This window comes from Haemaphysalis longicornis, unplaced genomic scaffold, assembly GCF_048455015.1.
Source record: "Haemaphysalis longicornis isolate Haplotype H1 unplaced genomic scaffold, Haemaphysalis longicornis Haplotype H1 scaffold_647, whole genome shotgun sequence".
Taxonomy (NCBI): Eukaryota; Metazoa; Arthropoda; class Arachnida; order Ixodida; family Ixodidae; genus Haemaphysalis; species Haemaphysalis longicornis.
The window spans coordinates 56,327-79,864 of NW_027526416.1; the positions used below are offsets into that span (position 1 = coordinate 56,327).

A 23,538-nucleotide genomic window follows, 5' to 3' on the forward strand; every position below is an offset into this window, starting at 1 on the left:
AATACCACTATCGACAGTGAAGCTGCTGTAAAAGGGAAGCTCTATTTACTATTTGAGGAAGTTGGGACCACTGTTTTAGAGCCGCAAGAGCCCATGTTTCAACGGTACAGCACATATAATCGCGGCTCCTGTTATAGCCGAGTCAGCGAAAGGAGACAGGAGGCAGGCAGCCAAAGTTGCACCTCCTACCACACTTGTCGGCCAGGAAGTTGCGCATGCGGAGCAGCATGTCTGAGCGGAAGCGCAGGTGGCGCTGCATCTCCGACGAGCGCAGGTCCAGGTAGCGATGCCGAAGCCGCAGGGGCTCCCGCTTCTGCAGGGTGGAGGGTGGGGGACAGACAACACACGTTTACTTCACTGATCTTAAAATAACTTCTTTCAATTTTCAAGTAAACTCAGTGAAACTTGTCAATCTTGCTGTTTCTTTCCCGCTGATTCCAAATATGCCATTATTTTTTCAGCTGGTCAATTAGTTCCCAAGATAATTGAGCTATTAGCCATTTTGGTGGAACAATAGACAAAACAGTGTTAGTCATAAGACTGCAAACTTTGTGTCTTCCAATCGAATGAACCCTGGTGAGTGCAATAATAAAAGCAGTTATTTTTTATGCACCACTTCGAACTAATATTACGCCTCCTTAAATTTTGGTGGCACCAGTGGCAAGCAACCATTCCAAACATCCATTTTAACACCAAACTGCTAGTTTTCTGGACAAGGTTTTTTCAAGAATACCTCTTGCGATAACCATCACTATTGTTGCATTTTCACGGAGGTGGACGCTATAAAAACGAAGAAGCTCCAGCGGACACAAGGTATGAAGATAAGGGTAAGGAAAGAGAAATCTTGATTTGTTGAAATGTGCCTAAATCTGTCAATACCAGCACTACCACCTTTGTTTTTTGCCTGTAGGCTCAGGATGTCATATCTTTTACAAAATAAAGAAACAATTTCTACACGAAAGAAAAAGAATTTAATTGCCTAATGTCCCAATTATTTGTCATGCTTCTACATTAATAAGTATTTGCACTATCAGCTCACTTTATTGTTTCTAAGTTTATGAAGTGCAAAAATGTGCAAACGCACACAGAGGAGGAGGAGGAGGAACAACTTTATTTAGTCAATAATCATTGACTTTGATTAATGATGGGCTTCTTCTTGACACCGTGAAGTGGCCAGAAGACCTTGCTTCGTGGCGACTTCTAAAGCCCAGTCCACGGCCTGAATTTGGGTCTCAGGCTTGGAGCTGGTCACCGCAGTCTCCCACTCTATTTGGTTAGAGAGATGCCATTCGGCTTTAGGTTGGAGCTCAGGGCATTCATATAAGATGTGGGCTAGGTCGGCTTTTTCGGCCTCACATATTCTGCACTTTGGGGTGTACAGACCTGGGTACATTAGGGCCAATTTATAAGGGTTTAGAAAGGTATGAGATTGGAGTTGCCTCCATGTCGTTTGCTGGATTTTCGTTAGGGAATAATGAGGCGCAGGGTAAACCAGTCTTTCATTTCTGAAGTGAGATGTAATTTCTTGAAAAGTAACCATACGCTCCTTAGACCCTCGCAGGCACGATTGGTCCACCGCCTGGTTGACGAGTTCGCAGGCAAAACTGTGGGCCGCTTCGTTCCCTGGATGGGACGAGTGCGCAGGAATCCAGATAATCTGGATCTGGCGAGGTTCGAAATGATTTCGTAATAGAATTTGAGATGCCGCTTCGTGAATTTTGTTTTTCGCAAAATTACGCACAGCCGTTTTGGAGTCGCTGAAGATAAATTTTGCTTTGGTACTAATAATTGCAACAGAAATTGCAGCCTCTTCCGCTTCTTCCGGCCGCCTGCCATAAACAGTGGCTGCGGTGATGCGCTTGAGTTTGTTGTCGATGGCTGCAACTGCAAAGGCATCCTGCACTTTGTATTCGGCTGCATCCACGTAGACTACCTCCTCGTGGTGTTGAAACAGTTTTTCGAGTGCTTTGGCTCTAGCGTTTCTTCTTTCCTTGTGATAAATAGGGTGCATATTTTTAGGAATAGAGTTAATAGTGAGGTGCTTAAATATATCTCGAGGGACCGGGTTCTCCCTTGTGTGTGTTCCTTCGTAAGATATACTTAGATCCTTTAAGATGTACTGTCCTGTCGGGGTCTTCGATAATCTTTCATATTGAGCGATTCTATGGGCCTCTATTAATTCTTCGAGGGTGTTGTGTAGGCCCATTTTCAAGAGTTTATCAGTCGGAGTACACCTCGGTAAGTGCAAAGCTGCTTTGTACGATTGCCTAATCAAACAGTTTACTTTCTCCTTCTCCGCCTTGTGTAAACTGAGGTATGGAAGGGAGTAGACAAAGCGACTCAGAACAAAGGCTTGAACTAGCCTCGTGAGGTCTATTTCTTTCATCCCCGTATGTTTGTTCGCTATGCGGCGAATTAGACGGTTCGTCTGATGCACACAAGCTGTCAGTTTACTGAGCGTGGCGGTGTTCTTGCCATTGCTTTGTAAGTACATCCCTAGTATTCTGATCGTTTGGACTTCGGGTTGTGGGCTAACGTACGGGATAGCAGAGGACCCCGGCTAGCTTTGCTAGAGAACGCTACGCGCCGTACACTAGCCCTGCGGAATCCGAAGACTCACGCACGGGTTCGGGTACTCACATGCGGTAGACAGGCTCCGGCAATCCAAAGTAAGGCTTTATTGCCTGGCAGATACAGTGCATACACCAGACAACACGACTATCGCTCGCGGGGAGACAGTGGCTCCTGTCGCTCGCTCAAGCCGCTGGGCTCAGACCTCGATATCCGTCATCACGGTCGCGGGAGCAAGGGAGGCATCCCGAGGCGACCGATCAGGGCAGAATCTCTCGGCAGAGTCCGTGGAGCCAACTGGGTTCACCGTCATCGGGGCATTCGGCGTAGGCACAGCCGAGCCAACCGACTCCGACCAAATCGCCCAGTCGAGTCCCCGCCGGAGCGCTCGTTCGTCCCGCAGGTCAGCTCGGAGGGGAGAGGAGATCTTCCCCAGGTCGGGGAGAGGGTGGCGCTAAGGAAGGTGACAAACTGGTCCTCCTCCCCTCGCGCCCTCGCGCACACGTTCGCGGCAAGCCGGTTCGGCGCGTCGCGCGGGGTCATGAAGAGGACACGACCTACGTGACGCGCCGGCTACCCAAAATGGCGGCTCCCAGCTCGCGGAAACATGTGCAGGCGAGGCGTAGGGGAACACGGGCCCCCACAATCCCCCCCTCCTCAAGACCGAGCCAACACCGCTTGGACAACCGCTGCCGAGCAAAAGTACAACACACCCCGAAATTAACAGCACTCGCCCCCGGTCAACAAAGGTCCGCAAAGTTCCTAACAGTTCTCCCATCTCGAAGCAGCCCCACACCACACGCACAGTCCACGACACACCTTCAGTCCAGAGCGCCTTGTAGTCACCGGAGGTGGGGCAGCCCAGGAACAGTAGGTCAAGGCAGCAGATGTAAACAGCAGGCGAGAGCGGCAGGTGTAAACCGCAGGCCGAGGCAGCAGGCGGGCCGACGTCTCATCAGACGGGAGGGGCCTCTAAGCCAGTCGTTCGTCCGGCAAGGCCACCAGCTTCCGCCGCAGAGACGGCCGCCATGGTTGTGAAGGCACAAGAAGAGCCAGTCGACACGGGGTCGTGGCCTCGACAGTGTGCAGGCCGGGCCCGCCAGGGACCAGCCCAGAAGAGCAGCTTTTGGAGTGCTCGTGTGCTGCCAGTGAAGCGCCCGTGGCAGGTGCCTTGGAGAGGCGCCAGGTGTGCCTGCTCAGGAGGCCGCATCTCGATCGTCGCTGGGCCGCGTCAAGCGGGCTGCGGCCTGGGGACGGGGCCTGGGCTGCCGGGGATGGTAGGCACCAGCAGCTTCCGGAACCGGCGGCGTGTGGTGTGGCTGCGGGCGACATGACCAGACCGGGGGCAAACGCCAGGGGGGACGTGCTGCAGAAACAAGTCGGGAGTAACAGCAAAACAACGCCCAACTTCCCTGCTGCTGCTTTCCGAGTGGGAAAGCGAAACAGTGTGCTCGGGCCAGGCTAGGGCCAAAAAGGGAACCCTAACGCTGGTGCAGCGGTTGGATAACCCGGAATTTCGTGTGCTCAGGGCAGAAGGCCGCCCCGGTATCACACACTACATTCGAGGTTATCAAGCGAAGTCACGGTGTGGCAGAACTTAAAATGTAAGCCTTTGGCCCCACTCGTGACCGTCCGCCCGCGAGTCGCGTAAAGAGCTCAAAAACCGCTCTTCGCCGACTGCGCGGGATAACCACCTTGAAGGGGTCAGAGGCCTCCTTTGATGGGATGTATATCAGCAGAAGTTCCCCTTAGGTTGAGCAGAAACGTAACCTACCAGAAAAAGAACAACCAGAAAACAAACAAAGCAAAACAATCAAACAAATAAACGCGCCTGCAGCAATACGAACTGCTTTGCGCTCGGCGCCGACAGCAATACCAGCTGTTAGCAGACGCCACGGCGGCCGCGCCGCCCCCCTCCTCAGACTTTCGGCTCTTCCTGGCCTGTCAATGATTCGGGTTCACAAATATTTACAACTTGGTGCCGACAGCAATACCAGCTGTTACCGGACACCCGGTGGCCGCGCCACCTCGCTCCATCTCAGAGCACGGCTCTTCCCTGAGCCCAACAAAAACAACAACGAAAAACAATATATCCCTATAATATACAGGCTATTTACAAAACGGATAGTTCTGCTCACCCTTAAGGAACTCTTCGCTGCTGAACGCCGTACCGGAATTGTAGGCAGGGGCTACTGCCGGCATGGGCGGTAAGGGGGGGTTGCCCGGGATTCGGCGCGGGGTGGCAGCCGTCCCTTCGGGGCTCCCTTTGTTACGCTGCGCGATGGGAGGGTGCGTGGGGCGCCGCGAGATGCGGTGAGCGCCCGCGCGAGCTCTCGGAAGCGCAAGGCGCGCTCGTCGAGCTACCGTCGCGGCGGCGGCTGCGCGGGTGGGAGACATGGCTTCCCTGCCCGCTCGCGCGGCCTCCGGAGTGCAAAGCGTCTCCGGCAGCGTTGCGTTTTTGCCGCGCGCGCGCGAGATATTCGGAGCGGAGCGCGCTTCCGATACCTCGGCCAGCTTTGCAAACGGGAGCAGGGCTGCATGAACGCCTTGCCTATACCCGCCGTTGGCAATGTCAATCACAATGCCTGTACGAGCCAGAAAATCACGGCCGAGAATTACAGGCACTGTGAGGCCCGGGAGATGTACGAATCTGTGGCGTCGCACTCGTTTCTCCCATCGGACCACCAACCTCGCCGAGCCGCCTGAGTTGGCTTTCCCGCTCGCTAGGTGGAAAGTGATGTCGCAAGCTCGCAATCGAATAGCTCTCCGATGCAAATGAGCGAGTACATCATCGCCGAACAGCGTAGCAGACGCTCCGCTGTCCAGCAACGCCGCAAACTTTCGACCAGCGATCGTAAGGGCGATGAAAGGCGCTAGTGCGTTGGGGCTTTTCACCCTGCACGCCATCGGGATTAGGGGCTCAGGCTCACCACCTAATGTAGCCATAGCCGTCGGCGACGAAGTGCTCACCGACGGCGGCTGGCGTTTCCCGAATTGCGCTGCCTTTCCGGCGCCGGGCAGGGAGCGGTGCACGCGCGGGCATAGTGGCCCGTTGCGCGGCACTTGTAGCAGACGATGCCGCGATGCGACTTCGCAGCCGGAGGCCGCTGTCCGCGCAACGCTGGCGGGTTCCCTTGGCTTGCCACACGGGCGTAGCGGTTGGGTTCCGAGTGCGCTACTGCTCCCTGACTCGCGCTGCGCGTTCGGTCCCCTCGAGCTTTCCACAAGGGCGTAGCTGTTGGGTTCCTCATGCGCGTTTTGTCCCCGGCCGTAGCCGTGCCGCGGCGTGCCTTGCTGGGCGTCAGAACGCGCCCGCATGGCGTACGAGTACGGGTCGAGCGCGCGCTCGGACACATCGCGCGGCTCTATTTCTGTGCTCTCCGCGTACGCTGCTGTTGCCGCGGCGCGCGGCATGGGCGGTGGGGACGCACCCTGCCATGCGCACCTTGGCTCCAGCGTGGCGTGGGCTGGGGGAGGCGGCCGATGGTTGCGAGCAGCTAGAATATCGGCTTGGATGCGTTTTGCTTCGCTGGCCAGTTCATTGAGGTTGGCAAACTGACTGCCTCGAAGGTACGCTGCAAAAGTTGGGTGGGCTTGTCTCGTCACCCTCTCAACCTTTTCCGCCTCAGACGCCATGGGCTTTGCAAGCAAACACAGCTCCTGCATTGCCCTGACGTATTCGAGCAGAGACTCATCTCGGTGTTGAGTTCTCATCTCTAGCTCGTTCAACATGCGGCGCTCGTAATCTGGGGGCAGGAATTCGCTACGAAAGAGCGCTTCAAATTCTCCCACCGTACGAGCGTCGCGCCCAACCAGCCGGTACCACCGTGCAGCCTGGGCGGTCAGCGATATAGGCAGAACACGTCCTATAATCACGCTGTCGTCCATACCCGACGCCTCCTGATAGCGGTGCAGCGCCTCGAGGTACTCCGTAGCACTCATGCGGTCAGAGTAACCGCCGTACTCGGGTATTCTGAGGCTACCGAGCGAGCTGTTAGGCCTGACGCTCGGTTGTGCGCGCACCGCGTTGATCAGGGCTTGTGCGAGATCGACTGCTGCCGAAGGCAGGGGTGGTTCCTCGCGAGACAACGCTGGCGTAAGGCAGGCGACGTGCGCCCTAGCCGTAACCGCTTGCGAGGTCTGCGTGGTGGGGTACGTTCGTGGCGCAAACACGCCGGCGAACGATGCGACCGCCGCACCGCTAGAGCCGTGAGGCTCGTACACGGCGGGGTCGGGTGCGCTAGAGCTGCGGCGCAGCTCCTCCTTTGCAAACATATCCGCTGGGCTGTTACGACCAAGGCCCGGAGGGCATGATCTCGTTGCAGCCCGTGGTGACGGCAGGTGGTCGCAAGAAGCGTTCCGCCCGCCGACACCGTGCGGCACGCCGGCAGGAGTGGGATGATAGCTCCCGTGACTCTCCCGCGCGGCGCTTTGGTTGCCTGCTAGGATAGCGCTGCCTGGGCCCCAGAGGGGCCTGGGCGTAGTGGTGGCGGCCGACAGGCGCGGGACTGGGTAATCATCCCTCGCGCTGTCGTAGTGCCTCACGCCGGCAGAAGTGGGATGGCTCCCGTAACTCTCCTGCGCGGCGCGTCGGTTATCGGGGAGATCGGCGCCGCCTCGACAAAGCTCTGGCGTAAGCACGGTGGCGGACAGCAGCGGGTCGACAGTGGCGTCCCGCAAGCCGTTACCACAAGCAATCTCGTCCGACAACCAGCCCTGAACTTCGGAATCAAGCAACGAGAAGCGGGGGTGCCGCCCTGTCATCGCAAAAAACCTTGGTTGGGCGCCAATGTGGGCTAACGTACGGGATAGCAGAGGACCCCGGCTAGCTTTGCTAGAGAACGCTACGCGCCGTACACTAGCCCTGCGGAATCCGAAGACTCACGCACGGGTTCGGGTACTCACATGCGGTAGACAGGCTCCGGCAATCCAAAGTAAGGCTTTATTGCCTGGCAGATACAGTGCATACACCAGACAACACGACTATCGCTCGCGGGGAGACAGTGGCTCCTGTCGCTCGCTCAAGCCGCTGGGCTCAGACCTCGATATCCGTCATCACGGTCGCGGGAGCAAGGGAGGCATCCCGAGGCGACCGATCAGGGCAGAATCTCTCGGCAGAGTCCGTGGAGCCAACTGGGTTCACCGTCATCGGGGCATTCGGCGTAGGCACAGCCGAGCCAACCGACTCCGACCAAATCGCCCAGTCGAGTCCCCGCCGGAGCGCTCGTTCGTCCCGCAGGTCAGCTCGGAGGGGAGAGGAGATCTTCCCCAGGTCGGGGAGAGGGTGGCGCTAAGGAAGGTGACAAACTGGTCCTCCTCCCCTCGCGCCCTCGCGCACACGTTCGCGGCAAGCCGGTTCGGCGCGTCGCGCGGGGTCATGAAGAGGACACGACCTACGTGACGCGCCGGCTACCCAAAATGGCGGCTCCCAGCTCGCGGAAACATGTGCAGGCGAGGCGTAGGGGAACACGGGCCCCCACAGGGTACTAGAAAAACAATTTGCAATTTTTGAAAAAAAAAAAAAAAAAAAAAAAGGCTGAAAGGGCTAGGGAAATAACTAGAGGATAGCAATTCTTTGAAACCACTGTCAGAAACGCGTCCCTCACTACTGCCGCAAGAGTCAGGCCCTGCCAACACGGTGTACGCCGATTGGTGCATTGTGCACAAGCCTCGCTCCCAAGTACTGAAATTGTCTAGAAGATGCCGCCTTTATCACAGCAGGTTCAAGTTTTTTCCTTGTCAAGCACAATGACACTCACTGCTGTGTTTCTTTAGTACACCTCAGCCACAAGCAATGCTCAAAATCATCCCGAATAGTGCGTCTTGACCACCCCTGCCGACATCTCACAACATAACAGGAGAGTACCATACCTGCTGGTACTCCCTGGGCAGGAAGGGGAGGTCCGACCGTGCTGGGTTGAGTGGCTGAAGTTCTTGGCACACCACTTCCACGCTGCCAGTGTCCATTTGCTGTTGGCATAAGAAAATGGGGCAAGGATTGATTTAATTGTAGGGTTTAACGCGCCGATGCAACGCAGGCGATGAGGCGCGCCGTAGTGGAAGGCTCCGGATTAATTTTGACCACCTGGGGATCTTTAACGTGCACCGAAATCTCGTACACACGGGAGTTTTTGCTTTTCGCCTCCATCAGAAAAGCGGCCGCCGCGGCCGGGAATCGAACCCGCGACCTCGTGCTCAGCAGCGCAAAAAATGGGGCAAGGAGGGAAGGCCATTCGTGTTACTAGAAGAAGGATCATCGAAATGTCTTGAGCACCGCACGGCTAAATTGCATAAAACAATTCCAAGGACTACAAAACTGTTTCCTCTGCCAATCCCCTTCTTCCCCCTGTAACAATATCTATGTGCAGATAGGAGCAGGGAGAGAAAGAAATGGCATGCCCTTTTTAGCTCTGGTTCCCCACCCACTGCATCTTGATTTTAAAAAAGTGAAACAAAAATGCACATGAAATCGGCCCCTGGATCCCCTACAACATCTGTCAAAAGCAAAAAAATGTGTGATGATAACTATACTTCGTAACGCGAAATTTGGGTGCAACGTGAACTGCAGTCTCCTGGGTCACGGTGCACAGCAGCATGCACTACTCAGCCGTTATCTTGCAACGCGTCGCTGCCGCTGAGCATGTTGTAAATCGTGTTTGAACCTCCCACACAAATGTAATGGAGTTCGGGTGAGCCATGTAACGGGGAGGACACCTAAGGAGTGATGTAAAGTCGGGATCGATATGAAGGTGATCGCGGGAGCATTGTTAAGCGGGCCTTTCAACCTACAGAGCGGCCATTTTCAGAACTTTGGAGATAATGGTAGCAGCACCTTCTTTCCCTTGTTGTCGCTTGCATGATACAACCCTGATACAACCTGTAACATGGCACAAGGCACTCTAACAAGGTACTTCCCCACCCGAGCAATCACCTTTCATTTCATTTTATTTTATTTCATTTATTTCATTTTATTTTATTACCTTAAAGGCCCTCTGTGGGATATTACATAAGGGGAGAAGCTACAAAAAAAAAGCATACAATAAATACATGGATCAGCTTGAAAAATGGCTTGTGACGCTCTGCATAAACTTTGATGGACAGGTGATTGCTACAATGTGGTGAGAGAGCTCATTCCTGTCTTTGGCTGCACGAAGAACAAAAACGATCCTGGTCAATCCCCCAAGTGGGTATGCGCCACAAACTGCGCAGGAGGCCGCCTGGTTCTTGCTGTGGTAGGAAACTAAACGTCCCCCTCGCAAGGGGCACGATCAAATGCAGAGCATTTCCGGGGGCGCACAACGTTAAGTAGTTTGCGTTACGTTAATGTTGTTGCACTTGTTGCTGTTGGTTGTTATATTGTAATTAAATGAGGAGACGTAATTACGTGGTCACGTGACATCATTTATTAGCAGGTGGGTATGACTATTGTGGCGCAGTGGGAAGAGCACCATGTACCTCGCGTTCCGCCCACAGGTAGTGAATGTGTTGTATCAGCAGCTTCTTGACGTAGTTTGAATGAGTCAAGGATATAAGGCGCGTTCGTAGCCCTCCATTCTGTGTCGGCTTTGTGGCGCAGTTGGTAGAGCACCATGTACCTTGCGCTCCGCCCGCAGGGTCGTGAGATCGAAACCACGCGCCGGTAGGTATTTCTTTTTATATAGTGTAGGGGGAGGGATGCGGACTACGATGGACAACTAGAACGGGTGACATCGTGAGTTAAAGAAATGCTCTGCATTTAAAATGAGGCAACAAGTAACGGTGCGGGAACGTTGACGGGCAACTTGAAAGATATGGTCAATGCGATAAGGTGTGCGAAATGGTGGGGAGATATAAAGTTCTATTGTACGTGGACTGTGAAAAAGTCTACGGAACACGCAAAGGGTAACAACGCAGCGGTGGGAAGACAGACGTGACAGGCCAATTTCTACTTTTAAAGGTGACACGCTAATGTTATAGGCATATGAGGAATGAATGAATCTAGTGGCACGGTTTCAAGTGATTCCGACTGTACGTGGATCACACAGCGCGTGCTGCGCTTCTGTGGCACAGCCTCGGCATAGTGCCGTCCCCCTCACACTTCTGCTATACTTTTATCCTTCACTTCAATTCGGGCTCATATTCGGTGGCCTCTTCGTTCTCTCGGTTATCTCGTAGTGCGTCATCGCTGGGGAGAGTCTCGCGCCGCCTTGGCATACCGCCCTCCCCCTCCCACTTTCTTTCTCCGTTTTCCTTCTGTCTTCAGCATCGCCTTTGTCCGCTGTAGCGGACAACAAACCACAGCAGCGGACACTTAATTGCTGTGCTCTAAAAAAGAGAAACTGAGGGAGAGGTGTTGCATTCCCCACTGACCGGGTTGCACTGATGCGCGGGCCTGGCAGCCACTTGTCCCGTCACCTGCACGACCGACTCCAGAGGCAGCGACTCCAGCTGTGTCCGCATGGCCTCGCTCTGCGTTCAGCGAAGGAGAGTGTGGTTGCGCTGTTTCCCATTCGAGCCTGAAGCAAGCTGGACATCTGAGTGTCTCCAGCACATCTCCCCAGATGTGGGAACAAGCAAAATAACCCACTGAAATAACCTGCACTGCCCCTCATAATCAAAAAACTGAACATTCAGGCCACTCAGGAACAGCACTCTATGAGCACTATATTTCTGAAGCATAGCTTGTCAGCCCTGTGACCGTTTTCGTCATTCAATCGACAGTGCAACGCGAAATCAAGCTCACTGATTGATTTATTGTGGGGTTTTAACACCCCGACGACGCTTCACCTGGGCTGTGAGGCACATTGTACTGGAAGGCTCCAGACTAATTTTGAACACCTGGATATCGCTAACATGCGCCAAAATCTCGACACACAAGCGTTTTCACTTCCCGCCTCCATTAGAAAAGCAGCCACCATGGCCAAAACTTTGTGTGTAAGGAATAAGAAGCCCGCATGCTTGATTCAGCTAACACTGTGCCGCCTACTACATAGAACTGGATCTCCTTGCAATAAGGGTATACTTGCAATGCCGTTTTGCCATTTGTGCTGCTAAGGAGAAGAGAAAGAGAGCCTAAGAAAAGAGAAAAATGAATCGCCTTAAGACTACTTATGCGCGGGAATACGGAAATATTTCGCGAGTGCCACTTAAGTAGATGCAGCAGGATTCATTACACACACACACTCACACGCGCGTTGCAGGCCTGTTGAGAAGTTACGAGACATTTCACTTGCTTTTAATCAAGCATTATTTCCCCACAATAAGCATTAGCATACCTGCCAACCTGGTGACATGGAAATTTGTAATAACTGCGGACTGGGGGAAGTGGGGGGCAGCACACTTTAATTTTTAAGTCTGATTGATCTCACGTTTTCAGAACCATACGTGGAAACCGCCAGTGTTGTAGAGTAATGAGCAGCAACTCCACTGGGCAGGGAAGCAAATTCTTACATGTACGATTTCAAGAACACTTGGTAGTAGTCTCGCGGCTTTGAGCCCGCTGTTGCAATGTGAAGGAACTACCGCGGTCATACCACGGGTCTTACAGCACAGGACGTGGCAGTCATACAAAGAGCGCCACAAACACGGAAGTCGTAACCGGCCCGTGAACAACACACTATAAGCAGACTTGCCTTAGATGCAGCGAGTTCTGGATATGGATGCGTAGCCCACCCCGAGAAGACAGAAATCGCTGCTTCGCAGTTGGTGATAACAATACTACGTATTGCTTTCTCGTGGCGGCGCAGGTACCACGGTGTCATTTAAAGATGGTCCAATTTTTTTCGAAAATTCGTAAAATTTCAGGCACGATTCGTAAAATCGTAAAATGTGGCAAAATTCATACATATTACGGATAATTCAGAAAAGTTGGCAGGTATGCATTAGCCATGGTTGGGGTGCACCTGTTCTTTCTGCGTGCCGTCCCTTGCATTTGTCACGCAATATCACATCAGCGGTGCGTGCTCTATAGTTCGTACCATAAGCTGCATGCAGCACTGCGGAGGCTAAATGGTTGTCAATAGAGCGCCCACTGAGGGGGCCTAAATCACCGCGAAGGAAAGCGAGAATAGGCGCCGGGCTCTTGCGGTTCCACCTGCCAAGAGGGGAGACTGAAAGGTCCTTTGAAAACCCCCTTCACGGTGAGTTAGGCGCCCTCAGTGGACGCTCTAGCTTCCACAGTGCTGCATGCAGCTTATGGTACGAACTATAGACTCACTTCTGCCACTGCAGGCAACATGGTGATTTGAATGTGAACATTTTAAACAGAACTCTCGCTGGTTGTGTTAAACTTGAGGACAGGGCAAATACACCAACCAAGGGCATTCATTAAAAAGTGGTCCCAAAGTTTCGGAGCCTCCTTGGCTCCTTCATCGGGGGTGATTGTGTTCGAGCACAAGCAGCAGTTATATACGATAGCTTCTTTTTTCTTTTACTCGTTTCTTGCCCTTGCATGTCACAGGCTGTGGGCATAAATGGCAAAAAATCACCCGGGCATCTAAGGAGCCGAGTAGACTCCCAAACGTTGGGATTGCTTTTTAATAAACGCCCTTGGTTGGTGTATTTGCCTCGTCCTCAACACACTGGCTTTGTGTTGCGATAACGCATTCAGCTCCTGCTCTCGGGATCTGGGCTTGACTCCCATACGAACTCCAATGTACGTAATTTTCTTTTCGAACTGAGTGACCTCATTGAAATCCTTGAATGCACTTTGGCACAAATTCCAACAATTTTGAAAGTGTTTTCAGTCTTTGTACCTGCTTCCTCCATTTTCTATGGCAGAAAACAACGATGCAGGTTTTTCGCACTATAGGCACTTGATGCTTTCGGATTAACAAATGAGCAGAGCAGTCCCTCATATTATGTTAATCGACCAGTTTAGGGGAAACCCCTGTGCCGCAGTAATTTTCTGCGAGGGGGAATTCGACATACACCTGAAATGCAGCTATACGGCTACGAAGAAGCTTTCCAAAGAACTTTGCACTTGGAGAAAAGTCCCGCCTCATCCCAGATAAGCTCACTGGATCAGGGCAAATCTTTCTTTATCTCCGAAGTTCCTCAGATTGCTGTGTAGCTTTCATTTGGGTGAAATTCCGTCCCCAGCAAGCCCGACAGTTCTGGTGCAATGCAGAACACCAATGAAACGTGTTGATACGCCCCACACTGCTCCTAAACCGACCTAAAACATACCAAACCATGCCTATTTACGAAAAGAATGTGCAAAATTGACCTAAGGGTGCATTTCATAGAAAAAAAATTAACTTGTCCTTAGGGAAAAAAACTAGTACTACTGGGGCTCTAGCCCACGTCAATGATGTTAAATCCTGTGATTCAACCCCTCGGCTACTGAAGGTGAACAGCAGAATCCCTTTAGCAATAGCCCAAAAGAATAAAAGAACTGTTCCAAGTGAACCAGTAGATGGCATTGCATAAGTACCACACCCACAATGCCACAGGGAAACAGAATGGGGCTTCATTTGTAGCTGCACAGCTGCATTTCACGTGAATGTCAAATTTTCCCGTCGCAGCCTCTATGATGCTTCTAATGGCACCTGGGAATAAATTACAGCACATCAGTGAGTGCTTCACTTATCCGACCGAGCCCGTGATTCAGCACACACGACAGGAATTCCTCCTACCCAGTATGCCCACTCGGGATGCATGTCCCCTAGTAAATCTCTAAGATGAAGCAGCATGTAAGAGCACTCCTCACCCCCTGGTCAGGCAACAGGACCTGGGTGATGCCATAAGCGTCCCTGAGCAACAGGAACCGGTCCATGCGCTTGAAGGCCAGCCAGCCACACAGCGTCACGGCCTGCCCCACGTGCCGAGGCCGCAGCTCCCCGCACGAGTGCGTGCGCCATGAGAAGGCGTTCCCCAGCTCAGCAACGCCCTTCTCCCCCTCTGGCGTCCCTGCAAGGCAACAGGAAGAACACAAAGTTCAAACGTCAAGTTTTGCCCGCTGCGGTAGCTCTGTGGCTAAGGTGTTGTGCTGCTGAGCCCAAGGATACGGCTGTTATCCCGGCCACGGTGGCTGCTTTTAGGATGGAGGCAAAAAGCAAAAGTACCCATGTGTTGAGATTTCGGCACAGTGTATTCCAGTGTGCATGCTCCGAGTGATAATACCTGTATAGCCTGTATTCACTGGCGAGGCACGCATGCAGGCAACCATGTGAGTGCGCCATCGCTGGTTACGTCGGGCTCCGCGGGATGGCGGTACTTGTCCATGCTAAGCGCATGATATGGGTTGGACATTCCAACCTCTAGCCCGCCAAACGCAAAGTAATGCCTCGACTCCAACAACAACTCTGTTGACACCACCGTTGAGAATCGGGTTGAAACGGAGCAGACGACGCACGGCGGTGTTATATTTTTCTTCGGCTTGCAGCCGCAGTGGCACAAGCCGCGCCATGTCCGTGGCGCTTCAGCCATGTTTGTGGCCAATTCAGTGTTGCCAAACTAAGAAAGTGACAGCTAAACGTTTTAATCAATACCGGCTATAAATATGACAAGATATTCCAAATAAATACTAGTTCCAAGTGAGCATCTGTCTCAATGTTTATCCTCGTGTAGTTGTGCAAGTCTCACTCGATTTTTCAATCATAATGCACCAACTTGCCCGGCAGCTTTGTTTAATGAGATTTCGGCGCATGTTAAATATCCTCAGGCGGTCAAGATTAATCCGGAGCCCTTCACTATGGTGCACCTCCCAGACCAGGTGTAGCTTCGGCTTGTTAAACCCCATATAATCAATCAAATCAAATTAAACATTGACGTTTGGGTTCTACGCATTAAAGCTACACTTGTGCCAATGGTGGGCACCATAGTGGAGGGGTGCAAATCAATTTAGACCACTGTAGAGTTCTTACACAGCCGTCAAACTGCCACAAACACAAATGTTTTTGCTTCTCCCCTCCATCAGACAAACCGCCACTGTGGTTAGGAAACTACCCCGTGAACTCGTGATTAGTTGGTGCAGCACTTGAGACATCATAGCGAACGCAGAGAAAGAAAGACCCATGTGATAGAGAAGCAGCATATCCAGAGAAAAACTCTCAGCAGGTCGACAATATGTGCTCAAAAGTACGTTTTGCATTACAAAAACAGGTTCAGGGAGAAGGAAGCAATAAAACAAAGGAAAAAGTCGAATTTGTATTCTCTTCTAATTACTAGAGGAATCTGCATCGTCATACGGTGACAGGACAAGAATTGATAGAAATTACCCACTGATGCATTGATCAAAATGTGGCACACCGCCCGAGGACTAACTGCGTTCTAGGCACTGGATACAAATGCTGTTGCAGTGAAGGGTGTGCATCCCAATGAAGTGAAGTGTCCTCTGTACAGGACAAAGGTGTTAATCTGTAGAGGCGTTAATCTAGATTAGAGATCTAGATTAATATTAATCTAAATTAGTGTTAATCTAGATGTACAGGTGTTTGTCAATCTTGCTACGGCTAGGACAGACGGTCGCTAAATGAAGTAAAATTGTTGTCGGGCGAATGCAACGTGACTCACGGGCTTTCCTCTCATCATATCCACAAATAAAACTCATGTCCGACTCCAGGCTAGTGTCACCGCGGGGCAAAGTGTTTATACTGCTATTTCCTTTGATAAAGGCGTTTAGGTAAGCCTTCCCCCTACTCCACAAGCAATCACTGCGGGAAATCGAAATAAAAGTGCCCTTGGTCCACACCTACACACAGCACATGCCCACGCGGAGATTATCTACGAAACAATAGAACGATGTATTGCTTAACAAATTGGAACTGTCGTATGGTGACAAGAATGACCACGGTCCTCATTCAGACACGGTGCAGTCGTGTACCTTTGGCCTCACAACACATAAGCACAAATTTCGTTCCTTTCACTAATGATACTAACAGCATTTCCACGCTTCTCTTCATTCTCATGGGCGAAGAACAGGCACCCTCAGCGAGTACAGAGTTATTCAATATGAACTCTGTCGAAGGTACACACCGACACGAAAGTAAGCACACATTGTACCCACTTACAAATAACACGGCCCCCTACCTGAAGATGATGCACAGTAAGCGCGCATTGTAGTGTATGCAACCGCCCTGCATACATTCTGACATTTTCTAAATGCCCCGAAAAGAAGCACCGACTCTCGCAGTGACTGCAGCATCGTCCGTTCACAGGGTATGACGGGCAATGTCAACCGCTCGCGGGCACACTCGCTACTCTCAAGGCTTTACACTCGACATCTTCGCAACATTAAGGAAATTAGTGCGTGCATTCTTAGAACTATAACCTGAGGTAGCAATTCGCTAGATCAAGAAGAGCGTAGTGCAGACGACCACCGCTCGAAGACGCCGAAACATGCCCAAAAACAACGCATGGAGGCCGCCATGTTTTGTTGTCGATGACAACCAGCGATGGTTTGGTTTCGAAACAAAAACGCTGCAATAACATTTTGCAATTGGCTAATATATTGTGCTTGTATTTATTTATTTTTACTATCTAAATATTTCTTCAAATGCAATACTGCAGCAATGTAAAACCGAAACCGAAACCAAGAATTGAAAAGGCAAAATCTAAGTGGTCTTTTTTTCTTGTTCTGCTGTCAAGCTTTCTGTTGAACTTCGATGTTGGTCTCATCGGGCCGCTTTCGCAGCTTCCTCCCCACAGTGGTACCGACGAGTGCCATTTCGAGCTGTTCTAACCACTGATCTCCACTAGGGTTGCTGGATGGCGCTTCGAGCTCTCCGGCGCGCGGCCGCCGGAAGTTCGAGCGCTCGTCCCGGAAGTCGGGCAAATTGCCGCCGTTCCTGGCCGTTCCAGCATAGCGCATGCTACGTATGGGCTGGTTTCGCGCGCATTCTGCCAAAAATGCCTGCTTGCTGCGCCGTCAACTGCACAAGCAGACCAGAAAAGTCGTCTGGGAAGACGTTCCACTTGTAGGTATTGCAATATTCTGTACGACGTGCGTGATACGCAGCGAAACGCAAATGTCATATAAGTTTCGTTTTTAAGCTGTGGCTCTTGTTACGCAGATTCCCTCGCTCTAAGCCCGATTTATACCAGCGTTGGGTGGCAAACTTAAGAAGGGACAAATGGACTCCATCCCCAGGCAGCAGGCTCTGCAGTGACCACTTCACTGACAACTGCTTTGACAGAACGGGGGCACGAACTCGGCTACAGCCTGACGCCGTGCCCACGTTGTTTTCTTTCCCGAAGCATCTGGAAAAGGTATAGTACATAGCTTGGCATTATGCTATAGCGGCCTTGAAAAAAAAGAATACTGTTCGATCATCGCCGTTCGCTCGTTTAGCGTTCGTATAATTTCCCCTGCAGCTGATGCTACGTTTTTTAGACACTGAAATCGCCTGAATGGGCGCTACCTTCTTTCGTAGTATATTTCCAGAGTCGCTTTAAAAATGACGCCCTACAAATTAGCTCGGAGCACAATAAAATCTACATGGAGCTGTGAAAAGCTGTGGTTGAGGAGGAATTGTTTTGCAAACTTACTCCGAAAACCATGTAATGTAAGCAATAAAACGTAATTGGAAAAAACATTTCCATTACGTTACAAAGCGCGAGGTCTTGAATTTTAAGTACCCAATTTTTTCTTTCAGTTTTTGAAATGCTTGTATCTGCATCTCAGTGGTGCTATAATAGCTGTCCAAGATGCTAGTGGTATAATTCCCAAACTGCTAGACTGTTATAATATGCTTGACGCCAGCATATTTTTTTTACTTACACCATTTTGCACTCGCAGTAATAACTAAGCATAACTGTGAATGAACCACGGCCGTTTCAGAGGACTGCTGAGAGGAAGCCACCTAAGCTGAGAACTGCCATCGTGGATGCGACCCCAGTGGAACAGCCAAACGACAGCACTCCAACGACGCAAGAGAACTCAGCCTATGCAAGTTGCCTTTTTCATATTACGCTGCCCCAGTGCAGCTGCTCGGTCGGTCCTCAGTTTAATGTGATTAGTCCAGTGTTAGTCAGGCCACATTCTTGCAATCTTGTGGTAACCAACACGATAGCTTTGTATACATTATGCACACCAAAGCTAGCATCCAATTTGAATCAAGTTAGCAGTCATGCTTCTCATCTACCCACAACTCTTAAACACTGCCTTGTATGTATATATAGAAGTGTGTATGAGCAAAATAATACAGCCAGGTTTTTTAATCTGAGAATAACTAATTTTTTGCTATTTGTAGTATATACACTGCGGTATAGAACGTCTCACCCATTTATATGGACATTAAATATGGCGGCAGGAATCAGTGAGACTCGCTATGCTTGCCCAGTGCCTTAAGCGTGCGGCTGAGCAGAACATTGCTTTTTTCATGGCTGCAGCACCAGTTTTACTAATCCAGGGAAAATAATAAAATTCCTGTCTGATGTGGCATTTTTCGAGTGCACCGGTAAATGAATGGTAATTTCTAAACTCCACTGTGCACTTGGTTGCTTAGTTTCTGCGTTAAACCACGTAAGCTACTAACAGATGCCTGCTTTACTAAGACTGTCATATGATGAGTGGTTTTCGTGAAATGTGTCTCTTTCAACAGCTTTAACTTTCAGTGTTTTGTTTTCAGGTCGGCGAGCACAACTATGCGGTCCTTGACACGCCAAAAACACTAAAGAGGAAACTGGATGCTTGCACAGATTCAGCAGCTACAGTGAAAAGAAAGCTGAAACTCAGCCTTGAACGAGAACGTCGATTAAGAAGGAAGGTCAACTCATTTAATGAAATAATTGATGACCTCAAGCACAAGCAGCTCTATTTCAGAAGATGCCTCGGCAATGCTTGAAAGGTGCTTCACGGGGATTTCCTTGGAAGTTACGAAACGTTTGCTCAAGCAAACATCCACTGAAGGCGACAAGTCGTCGGCTAAGCTAAGCCGAGACAAATATTCTCCTGCACTGCGTATGTACAGTTTTACTCGACAAAGGCATATAACTATGTCAGAGAGACATTTGAATGTGCCTTGCCACATCCATCAACTATAACTAAGTGGTATAGTTCCATTAACGGAGAACCTGGATTCACAGGCGAAGCAATGAACGCCATCCGAGCAAAAGCCAATGAGGCCAAGACGAATAATAAACAGCTTCTCTGCAACTTTGTTGTTGATGAAATGGCCATTAGAAAGCACCTTGAATAGGATGGCAAAAAATTTCGAGGCTACGTGGATATTGGCAATGAAATAGACGATGATAGTAATGCAGTGGCGTCTGAAGCCCTTGTTTTTATGCTCGTATCTCTGGACTCCCACTGGAAGGTACCGTGTGGCTATTTTTTGATCAATGGTCTTTCAGGAAAAGAGCGTGCGAACATTGTGAAGCTTTGTCTGACGAAGTTGCATGAGACAGGAGTGCACGTGACATCATTGACATGTGATGGCCTCCGTTGTAATTTTACAACGTTCAAAGACTTGGGGGCCTCCGTTGAAGAAGCATCAGCGATGTCAACATCATTCCCTCACCCTGTAACACAAGACAAGGTGTACTGCTTTTTAGATGCATGCCACATGGTAAAGTTAGTTAGAAATGCTCTTTCTGCTCTTGGATGCCTCAGGGACGCATCAGGCGCATCGGTGAGCTGGCACTACATTGTGCAGCTACAAGACCTTCAAGAAAAAGAAGGCCTGCATGCTGCAACAAAACTACGAGCTGCACACATTCAGTGGCAGAAACAAAAGATGAAAGTCAACCTTGCTGTCCAGACTTTAAGCGCTAGTGTGGCTGATGCCATAGATTTTTGTCGTGAAGACTTAGAACTCCCACAGTTCAAAAATTCAGAAGGAACTGTGAAATTTATTCGTATGTTTGATAAACTGTTTGATTTTCTGAATTCATGCAATCCAGTGGCCAAGGGTTTCAAAGCTCCGCTCCGACCTAGCAACAAGGGAACCTGGATGAACTTCTTCGAAGAAGCCAAGCAGTACATTAGGGGGCTCACTGACGGATCAGGTGTTCCCATTTTCAGGACGCCCAGAAAAACTCCATTTCTAGGATTTCTCGTGACCATTGAAAGTGTCATCGGTCTGGCATCCGCACTCCTCCTCTCGGACAATTCTCCGCTCAGTTACTTTCTTTCTTACTTACAAACTCTCACAAGATCACATCGAACTCTTCTTTGCCGCTGTGCGTTCTAAAGGGGGCTGGAGTAACAATCCCACAGTCTCTCAATTTGTGGCTGCATACAAGCGACTAGTCACACAGAACCAGGTGAAGGGTGGGCGAGGGAACTGTGAATCTCTTGACAAGATGAGCATACTGTACGTGAGCAGTCAGCTTTGCTCCAACGATGAGCTCGAACTAACTCAGTCACGAACTGCCGGAACATGGGATCTAATCTTCACGTTATTGCAATCATTTCATATGTGACAATAATTGTGTGACTTAAGTACTGCATGAAAATCTATGAACTCAACATTTGCAAGAAACTGCATTTCTTTTTTAATTTTCAACTACTATAAAATGCATTGAAACGGTCTTATCTATCGCAGTTCTTAGATTCTTCCAGTACAATAAACACGCAAAATTCATCTTTGTGCATGTATGCCTGTTTTTTTTTTTCCAGCGACGAGGCGGGAAGAATAATTAAAAATAACGTGCATGCACTATTGCCAACCATCTCCGGGCACTGCGTTGTCAGTAACAAGGACATGTGCACACACGTTCTGAGTAATTGTTGATTTTTTCGTACAATTGCAGGCCTCTCAATCCGAATGAAACAGTTCACAGTCATTTTCAGGTTTTTTTTTTGTCTGCACGTAGCAAACCTCAAATCGGTTCTTCTGTTTCAGGCTGCTCCCTCCGCGTTGATATCGAACTCGCTTGGCTAGTTGATTTTCGGATAATCCAAGTCCCTTCACGACTGTTCATTTATTGTAAGACGTGCATCTTAACACGAATCATATAGGCCACTCGCCAGCATAAATCCCGTTCGAGCTGCGTCGTCTCCTCTCAAATCAAGACCCAATGACATTTTCGTTCTCCTTCGCAATTAAATTCTGGTTCATATTAACGTCGCATGTTTCGATATAGCACAAGTTGCGATCTGAACGCGATGTTTATCGCCAAAATGCAGTAAAGTGAGAACAAAATGCCAAAACGCGCCAATGGGGATGCTTATCGGCGGTTGAAAAGCGTAGCAGACGCCCGACTTCCGTGTCGAGCCGTTGAACTTCCGGTGGCCGTGCGTGCGCCCGGCCGCGACAGCGGCGAAGCGCCATCCAGCAACCCTAGTGGAGATCAGTGGTTCTAGCCTCTTTCCCCATGGCGTACTTTTTCGGCATTCACATTCCCGCCCACCACGCGGGGCTGCATCGTCCTGCGCGTGAGTGCAGCTTCCTTGAATTTTTGTGTACATGAAGGGCGTTACACTGTTCGCCGTTTTGGGATTTTTGTCTTTCGACCAATTCTGCGCCATTATAGCCATTACAGTTGGGACGTCCTCAAAATCTGCATTTTTGTGGAAATGTTGGACGTTAGCTGGCTAGGGGGTACTCGGCAAAGAATGCTACACATTAAAAGTGATTCTTTTTTTGTTACTCCATGGTATTTTCTTCTCTACGGTGTTACGACCACGGCGCAAGCTGGCCTTGCATTCTACTACACGTTGCGCCCCACTCCGGAGGAAAAATATTAAAGCCGTTCCACTTAACGTGAAAGCTGCCAGAAGTACAGAGCAGTGATTCGCCATAAAGCTGTAGCGCCGTTATCCTCTCACTGCTCCCACCCAATGCAACTCAAATTTCCCGTCTCCGCAGTGCTCTAGCACCCCCTGCCTCAAACAGCGCCGGCAGGGTTCTGTTCTTTTAGATGCGAAGCATCTCATGCTCTGGGCTGTGTCAGAGTGCAGGACTAGTGGCTGTGTCTAAAACCTTTATTTAGTGACGCTAGCTGTGTCCCTCCCTCCCTTGTTGTCGTGGTTGTCCGCCGTCCGCACTCTACTGCGCATGCTGCGCGTCTCTTCAGCCCCGTCAGAGTTTGGCCTGACGTCAGCGCAGTCCACTATAAAAAGAAATAGGCGACGCCCGGCTTCGATCCCACGATTCTCTGGCCGCAACGGGAGGTACGTGGGGCTCTTCCCACTGTGCTACAAACCGAGACGGTGGCATGTGCTACGAACGCGCCTTATGTCCTTTACTCATTCAAACTACGTCAAGACGCTACTGATACAGCGAAGGCACGCGAAGCTGAACGTCAACGGAAACGACGAACTGAAAACTTTCGAGGAGGATGTTGAATTTCCCGTGGGAAAGCTGTGGCGGGAAGTGCCACGCGCCGCAGCTCAACCAGAGAAGAGGACGAAGAGGGCGGGCAGCGGGGAAGCGTGTGCACGCAATAAAGAAAGACGAGAACCAGGAGGTGTTCGATCAGGTAACGCGGGTGTCGGTCTCTTCGCTGTCTCTACATGGGGGTTCACACCACGTTCCCATTCGTGCTCCGATAAATGAAACAACATAACGGCAACACAATGGAACCTACACGGAACCCTCATGATGCTTCGCATCCTCCTCATGGTTCCTCACGGGAAGATGGTGTAATTTTTTTGTGCTTGCTTTTCCTCCCGCACGTGTCGGCCGGTTTTTTTTTTCGCCAAAAACCAACCCAACGAGCGTTACGAACTAAATGAACGCGGGTGCTGCCGGTTAATTACATATATTTTGCCTCAAATATGTACCTCCAGTTTTTTTTTTTTTTCGCGCTAAACAATGGGGAGATGTATGACAAGCGCCAGCAGTTCACGAGTTTCGAACGGTCATACCTATTTGAAACGCTTGTTTTTCGAAGCCTGTGTGGGACGTTTTACGACGGTGCGCAATGCTCTACTTGGGTCCATCATCGCTTGACATCGAGCATTGCAGCGAGCTACGACGACAAGGCGAGCACCTAAAGTGCTCTACAGTTAATAAACAACAACAACAAAAGAGTTGTCTTCCTTCCGCGAACAGCACGCGCTTTAGCAGAGCGGGCCCACCGGTTGGCATCGCTGGCGTC

The 23,538-nt window shown here is 50.5% G+C and overlaps 1 protein-coding gene and 1 pseudogene across 3 annotated transcripts in view; one reads left to right on the forward strand and one right to left on the reverse strand.

Moving 5' to 3' along the window:
• The window catches only part of LOC144144187 (aspartate--tRNA ligase, mitochondrial-like), a 62,176-nt gene extending 45,249 nt beyond the window's left edge, over window positions 1–16,927 (reverse strand). For both annotated transcript variants that reach the window (XM_077675552.1, XM_077675551.1), the window contains exons 1-5: window positions 16,582–16,927; window positions 14,261–14,460; window positions 10,921–11,019; window positions 8,443–8,541; window positions 190–313 (exon numbers count right to left, since the gene is read on the reverse strand). In XM_077675552.1, coding sequence (XP_077531678.1) covers window positions 190–313; window positions 8,443–8,541; window positions 10,921–11,019; window positions 14,261–14,460; window positions 16,582–16,696 — 637 coding nt within the window. In that variant the 5' untranslated portion in view covers window positions 16,697–16,927. The remainder of the gene's footprint in view (window positions 1–189; window positions 314–8,442; window positions 8,542–10,920; window positions 11,020–14,260; window positions 14,461–16,581) is intronic.
• Window positions 16,928–17,344: 417 nt separating this feature from the next.
• Window positions 17,345–21,992, forward strand: LOC144144188 (THAP domain-containing protein 6-like; annotated as a pseudogene). Its single transcript, XR_013317188.1, has 4 exons — window positions 17,345–17,468; window positions 17,565–17,760; window positions 18,332–18,439; window positions 19,122–21,992. The product of XR_013317188.1 is annotated as a THAP domain-containing protein 6-like (transcript).
• The last annotated feature ends 1,546 nt before the right edge of the window (window positions 21,993–23,538 follow it).